Source organism: Mus musculus, chromosome 7, assembly GCF_000001635.26.
Source record: "Mus musculus strain C57BL/6J chromosome 7, GRCm38.p6 C57BL/6J".
In the NCBI taxonomy this organism is placed as follows: domain Eukaryota; kingdom Metazoa; phylum Chordata; class Mammalia; order Rodentia; family Muridae; genus Mus; species Mus musculus.
In genome coordinates, this window is record NC_000073.6 from 20,696,500 (window position 1) to 20,710,033 (window position 13,534).

The 13,534-nt window shown below is 38.4% G+C and overlaps 1 protein-coding gene across 1 annotated transcript; it reads right to left on the reverse strand.

Annotated features, from left to right (window-relative positions):
- Positions 1-5,796: 5,796 nt before the first annotated feature.
- Positions 5,797-6,717, reverse strand: Vmn1r111 (vomeronasal 1 receptor 111). The gene has a single exon (NM_001166746.1). The coding sequence runs from the start codon at positions 6,715-6,717 to the stop codon at positions 5,797-5,799; it is 921 nt and encodes a 306-aa protein (NP_001160218.1).
- Positions 6,718-13,534: the final 6,817 nt, after the last annotated feature.

Consider the following 13,534-nt stretch of genomic DNA (forward strand, 5'->3'; position numbering starts at 1 on the left):
ACTCTGTTCATAGCAGCCTTATTTATAATAGCCAGAAGATGGAAAGAACCCAGATGCCCCTCAGCAGAGAATGGATACCGAAAATGCGGTATATTTACAGAATGGAGTACTACTCAGCTATTAAACAGAATGCTTTCATGAAATTCCTAGGCAAATGAATGGACCTGGAGGGCATCATCCTGAGTGAGGTAACTCAATCACAAAAGAACTCACATGATATGTACTCACTGATAAGTGGATATTAGTCCAGAAGCTAGAATACTCAAGATACAAGATTCAAAGAACATGAAACTCAAGAAGAACGAAAATCAAAGTGTGGACACTTTGCCCATTCTCAGAATTGGGAACAAAACACCCATGGAAGGAGTTACAAATCAAAGTTTGGAGCTGAGACAAAAGGATGGACTATCTAGAGATTACCATATCCGGGAATCCATCCCATAATCAGCTTCCAAACACTGACACCATTGCATACACTAGGAAGATTTTGCTGAAAGGACCCTGATATAGCTGTCTCTTGTGAGACTATTCCAGGGCCTAGCAACCAGAGAAATGAATGCTCACAGTCAGCTATTGGATGGATCACAGGGCCTCCAATGGAGGAGCTAGAGAAAGTACCCAAGGAGCTAAAGGAATCTGCAGCCCTATAGGTGGAACAACAATATGAACTAACCAGTACCCCCCTGAGCTTGTGTCTCTAGCTTCATATGTATCAGAAGATGACCTAGCCGGCCATCAGTGGAAAGAGTGGCCCATTGGTCGTGCAAACATTATATGCCTCAGTACGGGGGAACAGCAGGGCCAAGAAGTGGAATTGGCTGGGTAGGGGAGGGGGGGAGGGTATGGGGGACTTTTGGGATAGCATTGGAAATGTAAGTGAGGAAAATACCTAATAAAAAATTAAAAAAAAAAAACCTGACAACCAATTAGTTTGGAGGTTTATGGAAAGTTCTTTTGCAAGAAAATAAGCATATAGTTAGTCTTATTAGAATATCCCATTCTAAAGACATTCTTAAAATGTATTACTTTTCGCCAAACCATGATTGGGGATCTTATCCCTTTCTATCGATTTTAAAGCAAGGGAAAACCAGAGGCTGAAAGAGTAGACTTCCTCCATTCAAGAAAGTACCCAAGGAGCTGAAGGGGTCTGCAACCCTATAGGTGGAACAACAATATGAAGTAACAAGTACCCCCAGAGCTCGTGTCTCTTGCTGCATATGTAGCAGAAGATGACCTAGTCGACCATCACTGGGAAGAGAGGCCCCTTGGTCTTGCAAACTTTATATGCCTCAGTACAGGGGAACACCATGGCCAAGAAGTGGGAGTGGGTTTTGTAGAGGAGTGGGGGGAGAGAGGGTATGGGGAACTTTTGGAATAGCATTTGAAATGTAAATGAGGAAGATACATAATAAAAAAATATATACATATATAAAAGAAAAGAATTACTTTCTAGGAGACAAAAAAATGGGACAAAAGAGAATATAATATAAGACAAAATCCATCACATTATACCTGGTCTAGACAATAAAACAGAACAAAATGTACCCCGAGGGAAGGCATAGTAATCAGTGACTCATTCGTTCACACACTCAGGTGTTCCATAAAAATACTAAGCTGAAAGCTTTAATATATATGCAGGTAATCTGATGCAAACCCTTGCAGGCCCATTCTTGATGTTTCAATCTCTGTGTATTCATGTGTACTTTGCTCAGTTGATTTAGTGAGTCCAGTTCTCCTGGTGTCTTCATCCCCATGGCTCTTACTCTCTTTCTCGACTCCTCTTCTTCAGAATTCCCTGAGCTCTGAGAGGTAAGATTTGATGGAGAAATTCCATTTAGAGCTGTGTGTTTTGAGAAATCTCTTTCCACATGTTGCCAGTCTGTGATTCTCTGAATCTGTTTCTGTCTGCTGTAGGAGGATTCTTCTCTGATGATAAGCGAAAAACACACTGATCTATGAATATGGCAAAATATAATTAGAAGTCATATTATTGATGATTTTATTTTATTTTATTTTATTTTATTTTATTTTATTTTATTTTAGAGAGGTAGTATTTGGTCTTACCGTAGGTATGTTTGTTGACTATCTAATTTCTGGTTATTGGTCACCTGACAGTGCTGTGTATGTGTTCTGTATACGACAAATTTGATATTGGTTGGGTACTCCCACAAGTTACATGCCACCATTGCATTAACATATCTTGTGTTCAGGACAGATTAAAGGCCAAACGTTTTGTGGCTGAGTTGATGTTCATGTGTCTCATTTGGTAGCGTGCAGAGTACTTTTCCATACCAAACACTATTATAGGAATAAAGGCTCTATGTTGGTACCAGGTCTACTTTTCCATGTTGAAGGAGTGTATGGGTGTTGTCTTAGGTATGGGTATCCCACTTTCAGTTTGTAGAGAGCAAACCTTTGTCTTAACATCAGCCTGTGTGTGTTTTTTAAAAAAGATTTATTTATTTCATTGATATGTGTACAATGTATCTGTCTTCAACATACCAGAAGAGAGGATCAGATTCCATTGAAGATGGTTGTGAGTCACCATGTGGTTGCTCAGAATTGAACTTAGGATCTCTGGAATAGCAAGCCGCCAGTGGTCTTAATCATTGAGCCATCTCTCTAGCCCTAGCCTGGGTTTTGTAGGCATTTCCACGGGACATCTTTGGCCAACAACTCAGTTGAATGCAATATAGTCCCTGTACTTGAAAAGACCCCTTAGTTGAAAATAGGTGGTCAGTTGGGTGTTTCATACCCTCAGTTATTAGAAAATTTCAGTAGGATCACTTTCATATATGTTACTAAATTTCCACTGCCATGGGATTTCATAACATTTCTCATATGTTCCCAAATTCCAGCTCTCTCTCCACTCATTCCCTCTCTCAACCCTATAACTGTTCCAACCCACCCGCCTAGACCACTCAGAATAGCTAATCTCTTTCCCCTTTCCATGAAATCCATGTGTCCCTCACTTGAACATTTCTATGGATCAATCTCCTTTTTAGCTTGATTATCATTTATTTAATGGCTATGTATGTATAAGTGAATACATACCATAATTACCTTTCTGGGTGTTGGTTTCCTCACTCAGGATAGATTTTTTTTCTAGCTTTAGCCGTTCTCTTATAAACATCATGATGCCTGTCTTTAAACAGTGGAGTAATGCTGTATTGTGCTAATGTGCCATATTTTTTATCCTTTCTTTTGTTGTGACTTCTTGGTTCTTTCCAGGTTCTGGCTATTATGAATGAATAGAGCAGTAAGAATCATGGTTGAGTACATGTCCTTGTAGTAGGATGAAGTGTCCTTCAGTTATATATCCAAGAGTGGTGAGATAGATCTATTGCCAATTTTCTGTGGAATCTTTACTCTTTTTTAAAAATATTTTTATTAGATATTTTCCTCATTTACATTTCCAATGCTATCCCAAGAGTCCCCCATACCCTCCCCCCCCCCACTCCCCTACCCACTTTTTGGCCCTGGTGTTCCCCGTACTGGGGCTTATCAAGTTTGCAAATCCAATTGGCGTCTCTTTCCACTGATGGCCGACTAGGCCATCTTTTGATACATATGCAGCCAGAGTCAAAAGCTCCGGGGTACTGGTTAGTTCATAATGTTGTTCCACCTATAGGGTTGCAGATCCCTTAGCTCCTTGGGTACTTTCTTTAGCTCCTTCATTGGAGGCCCTGTGATCCATCCAATAGCTGACTGTGAGCATCCACATTCTTATTCCCATAGAGACTGTACAAGTTCTTACTTTCACCAGCAATGGTTGAGCAATTCCCTTATTGCACATCCTTGCCAGCATGAGCAGTCACCTGTGTTGTTGATCTTGGACATTCTAATAGATGTTAGATAGAATCCCAAGGTGGGTTTCATTTCCTTTTTTTTTTTTTTTTTTTTTTTGATGTCCAAATATTGCTAAGGGTCATGCAATAGGAATGACCAATGGCTTTAAAACTCAGGTAATATGGTCAGCCCACTGATTATCACAGCCACATGGGTAAGTATTTGTGTGGCAAGGCCCCAAGTACTTCATGCTATTATGAAGTTCTGTTCTGCTTACTGCCCTCATATCCCTCTTAATCTAAGAAAGAATTAGCATTAAGAGGTCTTCACTCCTTTTCCTCTCTAACTTTTTTCTTCCCTAATGGGTGTTAGTAGGTTGGAAGCAATTGGGGTGAAAAAAGTGTTGGAAGATCATAGAACCCAATAAACCACCCCATAACAATGCTTAGGGATAAGGAGATACACAGATTAGCAAGCAGAGATCAGTGTCATAGGATACACTGAACTGATTAAACTAAATTTAGAAAATACACTTTATTATGGCTAGTGTTATGATCAAGACATGGTGCCATAGTTTGTCAGTTTAGGTTCGGTGCAAGTCTGTGAAAATGTACATGGGATGTCTCAGTATTAATTTTGTAACTCAGTGTGAATCCATTCCTCAATATGGAACATACAAACTGATGGTTCCTATTCTATTATTTCAAGCTCTTTCAATATAGCTGTTATTAATGATTTCCCATTCCTCCAAAACTGCAAGTGAAGTGTCAAATGTGTTGGATAAATTTCTCAGTTTGGGGCTGGAGCGATGCCTCAGTAGGGTAGAACCCTGGCCACATTTACATTGGATCAGAGCTTGATTCTGAGAAACTATATTCATAGGCATACATATGTTTGTAACTCCAGCTCTAGGGGTATGACACCTATTCTTCATAAGAGGAGGAAATCCCTACAAATACATACACACCCCACACACATAAACCAAAAAAAAAAAAAAATGAATGCTAAAGTTTTCTTTATTCACAGGAGTAAGTATCACTGGTCAGATATTAAGTTTCATCACACTGAGAGCTATAATCACTCCTGGATTTATCTTTTGGTTTTCACTGCCCTGGTCATTCTCATGCAGCTGAAATTGTTAAGTTCTTGAATTTAATCTTCTGAGAAAATAATTTTTTGACTGGCAAGCCACTGACAGACAGAGTGACAACGTTGCCACCTCATTGCTCTATATGTCTTGTCTCCTGTCGGATTGGTAGGTGTTTGTGATGATTGGAAAAACAATATCACCATAGCCCAGAGTGAAGTCTTTACCAAGGTCTTTCAGAAGAACATCTCCAGTGTGGATCCTGGATTCCTCCCTGGTCTTCTTAAGGCTTCTGAGCGTGAGCTGTTTCTGCCTCTTTTCCTATTTATTCTCGATATGCTCAGCAGATTGTACTGCTCTAGAGAGCACAAAGTTATGTTGTTCAGTGCTTGACTCTCACCTCAGTAGGGCCCAAGGTAGCAAAGCATATATCTTCTAACTAAAGTGGAATGACATGCAATATATTTACTATTTATAAAAATTTCATCCTTGAAAATATTTATAATAACAATACATTCTCATTTGTTCAGATAGGGAAATATAGAGAGGGATTCTGTTCTTGTATGAAGTTTGAAATATTAGGTAAGAAGGAGCAGAGAGTAAAATTTGGTGAAGACCGTATACACATTAAACATTAGGAAAAATCGGTTGCATCAGTTTTAATCCAGCCTGCAGCAGAATGCAGTTATATACAGGATAACAGAGGATGGTGAATAACTCACTTACCATGTCAGTCAGATTCTAACCAGAAATCATTTCACATCAACAAATGATTATAACCATAGTCTTTTAAAATTACAGCAGTGAGCACCACACCTTGTTGAAAACAAAATGTTGAAAACATACTTATGGAATAAAGTACTTAATGGTATTAATAAAACTGTCTTCTGTATTTGGCATTTTTTAAGTGACTCTGGTTTTCAACATTTGAAGAGCACAGAACAAGGATCTTTAGGATCTCTGAAGATCAACAGTAAGGGGCAGATACTGGGGAAGACTGCAGCCAGAACCTCACTGACAAGCCTTATGAAGAGACGAGAATGTATAAAAAAGGCATGAAAGATGATACAAATACAATTTAGAAGATAAAAGCTAACAAATGTGACCACCAGCATCAAGATAGTACGGGTTGCTCTGGTCTCAGCTTGGCCTCTAGGGTTCTGATTGGGAGTGAGGATGTCCTGCATTCGCTGGCAATGTCTATGGAGGAGAAGTATCATGGAGACACTGGTCCAGATCATGATGCTCATGAATGTGGCATCATGGGCAAACTGCAAGACAATGCCTACAATGAATCCAGAAGTGGAACAGAACAAGTTGCTTTTAGAGTCAGTGTTATTGTCTGTTATCTGTGGACCAGTGACCCTAATTGGAATGTGGATGTTACTTAAGACACTGAAAAACCAACAACTGTAACAAGAATAACTCGCCAAATTTTGGACACTTGCTCTGAGTATAAGTTTACCTTTACCTCTACTAAGAGGAAAAAGAGTGACAAACTGATGGATACTCAGGACACAGGTGGAACACAAGTTTGTGCTTCTTGCCACCAGGCGACTGAAGGATTCTAATTTACATTTGAGTTCATTTGGAGGAGTTTTGGGAGCAAAAGCCATCATGTTGTTTGGAAATATAGTGAGGAATAGAGTCAAGGCATTGGCCACAGCCATGTGGCTTAAAATCACCTGTCTGGGTCTCTGTTTATAACCAGTCAAGACTGGAGAGAAATTATGGACAAACAGAAAGACATTGGCCACAGTCCCAACCCCAAACTGGCAAAGCAAGAGGAGCTGAAGAGCCACTTCCTCAGTGGTTTTCACGGATTTATCATGAACAGACATGGAGAGGGCTTTACAGGACCCTGGAGTGATGATTAGGTCGGACACTACTCTTCTAGGGTCTCTGTTTTATTGTCCACACTTACCAATTGATTTGACACAATTTCTTCACTTGATAAGTGAGACACTATTCTATCACACTACAGGTAAATTGCCTGGAAAACAATGTATATATAATAACTCAAATAAAATTTTATCCTGATTTTATTACTCTGGCCTTGAGATAAATTTTGTAATGCAACTAAAAATTTATTGGTCCAGTAGCTCAAGAACACAATAACACAATTTTAACACACATTGGTTCTTGCATATGAATACAGACAGGAAAGAGAGTAATTTGAACATGTGATCCCATCATCAGAATTCAATACAATTAGGAGGGAGGGGAGGCTTCAATTGGGATATAACTAAATCATTAAAAATAAAACAATATATAAATGCAGCATAAAAACTATTAATTGAATTTCCTTATGTTATAGCAACATATTAAAAATTATGTGTATCAGAATAACATGTAAGATTGCTAATATTAAAATTGTGTAATTGAATTCAGGTGTAGAAAATTAAGTTGTTGGATTCTGAAAAAATTTTATACTACTCATCCACACGAACAAACACACACACACACACACACACACACACACACATACACACACACACACAAACACACCACATATTTCTAATAGCCAGCTGTCTTCTGATCACACTGATGAACATATACAGACATATATGTCCTCCATGTAAAAAAAAATCCAACTTGCTAAGACGTTTCATCTATTCATATTTTTCCTGATCTTAATTTTTGTTCTAAAATGTCAGGTGCCAGAGCCTTAGCTGTGTCACCTGAAGCTTCCCTCCAAAGTTACTAACACAATCACTGTTACACCCTTTGCAAGCTGATGCTTAGTCTGCATTTTACTTGTTTATATGTTTTCTGTAGGAACATGAGGGCCTCCATCCACCAGATAAAATTCAACATCTCACATACATGTTACACTGAATGCTGTTTTCTCCTGAGTACTAATCTAGGACAGAGACATTTCTTTGAGACAAAAGCAAAATATTAAGCTATATAAGGTTACCTGCAGACTTCAGAAAGGAATAATATTTCATGTTGACTTCAGAAGACAATTTTCACTTAAAAAAAAAGAAGAGAATTTTAAGTAGAAGTCTGTGGTTGGAAGAATCCCACCTTCTGAGCCTCAGTCAGGATGAAGATGCTCATCTGAAAACCAGCTGCAGAGCACAGCTCCTATAGAAGTATATTTCCTAGTGCCTGGATTGAGGAACTTCTCTGTGTCACTCTTTGCCTGAGAAAGAATGCAATGAAATTTAGAATGGTTTCTTATTCTCCATGCAAATCTGTGAAGGTAACCCAACAAAGTCCAAGTTTCCTGTCTCATAAAATAATAGGGCACTGGGACATGACATCCTTCAGAGAGTTTATTATTGTGTCATCTGTGGCGTCCACACATTTGTCTGCATGGTGTCTTTGGGATACCTCCAATGAAGGAAAAATCATTTATCCCCAGAGCAAACCTCCATTCCTTTCTGATACTTACTGATGATGTCTAGGAGTTTGTTAGATGTTAATGAGTACCTGGGCAGAAATTAGGGAAGGGTTTTCATGTTTCCTTTGGGAGAATCTAAGTTCTGAATTGAGTTTGTCATCAGATGTGAATTGGGGCGCTCCAGGGTAGAACAAGGGACTCATTATATGAGTTTCTACAGAGTACTTTCCTCCCTACTATTTCACTTCTGCAAAATTATTCTGACACCAAGTCCTCCCAGAAAACTGGCAATGTATCAGTCAGATTCTGTAATTTCCCAGGAAGTTGCTTCATTACAACTTTTCCCATGATTGACCCAGGACATTTATAAAAGTCAAATTTATTAAGTAAAGCTGGTCTCTCTCACCTGAATCCTGGGGTTATTCCCATATCCACTTGTTTTCAGGAAGATCATGCCTTGTTTTCTGATATACTCATGAATCCTTATCACAGGTCTAATATACTTTGGTAGTATCTAGAGAATTTCATTTGTAATTAAGTAATCCTGGACATACAAGCAAAGATATGGATTTAGCAATCATTAAGAAATACATAGCTCCAACTCATTTCTGCTCTAGGTATAATAAAAAACTAGGGACTTAGTTTTGATTTTCAATGATGAAAAGTAAAAATTCAGGTTATAAATCTAAGAATTGTATGTTCCAAACCTTTATTCATATTTAAGCCTGCAACAATATTGTCTCAGGCACAATGAACTTATACTTTCATGTGTGAGAATTAAGATATCACTGTACAATATTTTTACAAATGCAAATACCAGCATTTAGAATGGAATATATGTGGAAATAGGACAAAAAGAAAGAATAACTTATCATTAATTGCTCAGATACCTTATGTTTGTCTAGCACAAGCACATTTCTATGATCTCATCTGTAAAATTTATATCGGCTAATTGATATTTACATATGGCTTATTAGCCTAGTACATAATTATATTGGAATAACCTTCCTAGTCAGGAATTTGTTAGAATCATGGCATGTTGAAAAAATGAGGAGGTAAAATACAGTCTTCTAAAGAATGAAAAGGTGATAATGGAAGATGAAGAGTTAGATTTGGGTGTGTGTAGGAGGAAAAGTAGACGAGGAAATATGGAGAGGAATAGCTAACATTAGGGTTTTTTTTTTTGCAAATATGTACAGAAACATTGTACTGTGGGGCTTCCTGTAATATGTTGACACACATAGTTCAAAAGAGTTTTAAAAACCAGCACTATATTAGTTGGACAATTTTCCACATAAATGTCTGACGTTGAATAATGTAAAGTTCTTTTCTTTTCTTTTTTGTAATTTCTTTTTTTCAGGTATTAATAAGTTCTTATTGGATATTTTCTTCATTTTCATTTCAAATATTATCCCTCCTGGAAACCCTCTATAGCATCCCCTATCCCCCTACTTATATGAGGGTGTTCCTCCACACACCCACCCACTACCACCTCTCTGTCCTCAGTTCCTTCCCCTACACTGGGGCATCTCTTGAGTCTTCATAGGACCAAGAACCACTCCTCCCACTGATGCATGACAAGGACATCCTCTGCAACTTCTGCTGTTGGAGTTTTGTGTACTCCTTAGATGATGGCTTAGTCCCTGGGTGTTCTTGGGGGACTAGTTGATTGATATTGTTCTTCCTGTGGGGTTGAAATCCCCTTCAACTCCTTTGGTCCTTTCTCTAACTCCTCTGTTGTGGAACCAACTCTCAGTCCAGTGATTGGTTTTGAGCATCTGTCTCTGTGTTTGTAAGGCTCTGGCAAGTCACTTAGGAGACAGCCATACCAGCCTCTCTCTCGATGCACTTCTTGGCATCCACAAAGGTGTCTGGGTTTGGTAAGTTATATGGAATGAATCCCCAGGTGGGACAGTCTCTTGATGGCCTTTCCTTCAGTCTCTGCTCTACTCTCTATCTACATATTTGCTCCTGTGAGTATTTTGTTCTCCTTCTACGAAGGACTGAAGCACCCACACTTTTTCTCCCATCTTCTTGAGCTTCCTGTGGTTTGTGAATTCTATTTTGGTTATTTATAGCTTTTGGGCTAATATCCACTTATCAGTGAGTGCATACCAAGTGTGTTATTTTGCCATTGGGTTACCTCACTCTGGATGATAACTTATTGTTCTATAATTTGGCTAAGAAGGTCATGAATTCATCACTTTTGTTTGTTTATTTATTTATTTATTTATTTATTTATTTATTTGTATTAGATATTTTCTTTATTTACATTTCAAATGTTATCCCTTTTCCTAGTTTCTCCCCTGAAAATCCCCTATCCTCTACCCCTTCCTTGTGCTCACCAATCCACCCTTTTCTGATTCCTGGCCTAGGCATTTTCCTATACTGGGGCTTAGAACGTTCATAGTCAAAGAGCCTCACCTCCCATTGATGACCGACTAGGCCATCCACTGCTACTAATGCAGCTAGAGCCACGATTCCCATAATGCATTTTCTTTTATTAGTGGTTTAGTCCCAGGGAGCTCTGGGGTTACTGGTTATTTCATATTGTTGTTCCTCCTATGGGGCTGCAAACCCCTGCAGCTGAAAGGGTACTTTCTCTAGCTTCTTCAATGGGGGCTTTGTGCTCTCTCTAATGGACGACTGTGAGCATCCACTTCTATATCAGTCAGGTACTGGCAGAGCCTCTCAGTAGACAGTTATACCAGTCTCCTGTCAGCAAGCTCTTGTTGGCATCTGCAATAGTATCTGGGTTTGGTGGTGGTTTATGTGATGGATCCTCAGGTGAGGCAGTTTCTGGATGGTCACTCCTTCAGTCTCTACTCCATACTTTGTCTCTGTAACTTCTTCCATGGGTATTTTCTTCACCCTTCTAAGAAGGATTGATGTGTCCACATTTTGTCTTCCTTCTTCTTGAGTTTCATGTGTTTTGCAAATTGTATCTTGGGTATTCTGAGCTTCTGGGCTAATATTCACTTATCAGTCGGTGCATATCACATGTGTCTTTTTGTGATTGGGTTACCTCAATCATGATGATATCCTCCAGATCTATCCATTCCTCTAAAAATTTCATGAATTCCTTGTTTTTAATAGCTGCATCGTACTCCATTTTGTAAATGTACCACATTTTCTGTATCCATTCCTTTGTTGAGGGACACTAAGTTTTTTCCAGCTTCTGGCTATTATATATAAGGCTGCTATGAACATAGTGGAACATGTGTCCTTATTAAAAATTGGAGCATTTTCTGAGTATACGCCCAGGAGAGGAATTGCTGGATCTTCTGGCAGAACTATGTCCAATTTTCTGAGGAACTGCCAGATTGATTTCCAGATTTGTTGTACTAGCTTGTACTCCCACCAGCAATGGAGGAGTGTTCCACTTTCTCCACATCCTTGCCTGCATTTGCTGTCACCTGAGATTTTTATCTTAGCCATTCTGACTGGTGAAGTGTAATCTTAGTATTTTTTGATTTGTATTTCCACCAGAGTTTCTTTTATCCTTGAGAAGAGTTTTTGCTATCTTAGGGTTTTTGTTTTTCCATATGAATTTGCAGATTGCACTTCCTAATACGTTGAAGAATTGAGTTGGAATTTTGATGGGGATTGCATTGAATCTGTAGATTGCTTTTGGCAAGTAGCCATTTTTACTATATTGATCCTGCCAATCCATGAGCATGATTTGTATTTCCCTGATGAAAAAGGATGTTGAACATTTTTTTTAGTGCTTCTCAGCCCGATATTCCTCACTGAAGAATTCTTTGTTTACCTCTGTACCACATTTTGAAATATGATTATTTGATTTTCTGGAGTCCAACATCTTGATATATATATATGATTGGTACAGGTCTTTTTCCAATCTGTTGACTGCTATTTTGTCTCACTGAGAGTGTCTTTTACCTTACAGAAGCTTGGCATTTTTAAGAGGTTCCATTTGTTGATTCTTGATCTTACACACAAGCCCATTGCTGTTCTGTTCAGGAATTTCCCCCTGTGCCCAGGCTCTTCCCCACTTTCTCCTCTATAAGTTTCCATGTCTCTGGTTTTATGTGGAGTTCCTTGATCCATGTAGACTAGAATTTTGCACATAGAGATAAGAATGGATCAATTCGCATTCTTGTACATGGTAACTGCCAGTTGAGCCAGCACCATTTGTTGAAATGCTGTCTTTTTTCCACTGGATGGTTTTAGCTCCCTTGTCAAAGATCAATTGACCATAGGTGTGTGGGTTCATTTCTGGGTCTTCAATTCTATTACCTTGATCTACCTGTCTGTCTTTGTACCAGTATCATGCAGTTTTTATCATAATTGCTCTGTAGTACAGCTTGAGGTCAGGCATGGTGATCCCATCAGAGATTCTTTTATCATTGAGAATAGTTTTGCTATCCTAGGTTTTTTGTTATTCCAGATGAATTTCCAAATTGCCCTTTCTAATTCACTGAAGAATTAGAAATTCTTGGAATTTTGATGGGGATTGCATTGAATCTGTAGATTTTTTTCAGCAAGATAGTAATTTTTACTATATTAATCCTGTCAATCCATAAGAATGGGAGATCTTTCCATCTTCTGAGATCTTCTTTGATTTGTTTTTTTTTTTTTCAGAGACTTTAAGTTCCTTTCATACAGATCTTTCAGGTCTTTAGTTAGAGTCACACCAAGGTAATTTATATTATTTGTGACTATTGTGAAGGGTGTTGTTTCCCTAATTTCTGTCTCAGCCTGTTTATCCTTTGTGTAGAGAAAGGCCATTGATTTTTTTTTTTTGAGTTAATACTATATCCAGCTACTTCACTCAAACTGTTCATCAGGTTTAGGAGTTCTCTGGTGGAATTTTTAGAGTCACTTATATATACTATCATATCATCTGCAAATAGTGGTATTTTGACTTCTTCCTTTCCAATTTGTCAATTTGTCTCCCCTTAACCTCCTTTTGTTGTCTAATTTTTCTGGCTAGGACTTCGAGTACTATATTGAATATGTAGGGAGAAAGTGGGCAACCTTCTCTAGTCCCTGATTTTAGTGGGATTGCTTCCAGCTTCTCTCCATTTACTTTGATGTTGGCTACTGGTTTGCTGTATATTGTTTTTATTATGTTTAAGTATGGACTTTGAATTCCTGATCTTTTCAAGACTTTCATCATGAATGGGAGTTGGATTTTGTCAAATGCTTTCTCGGCATCTAACGAGATGATCGTGTGGTTTTTGTCTTTGTTTATATAGTGGATTGTGTTGATGGATTTCTGTATATTAAACCATCTCTGCATCCCTGGGATGAAGCCTACTTGATCATGATGAATGATTGTTTTGATG

Excerpts from the sequence above, each read along its gene's own strand:
- Vmn1r111 (NM_001166746.1), bottom strand. The coding sequence starts at position 6,717 with ATGTCTGTTCATGATAAATCCGTGAAAACCACTGAGGAAGTGGCTCTT.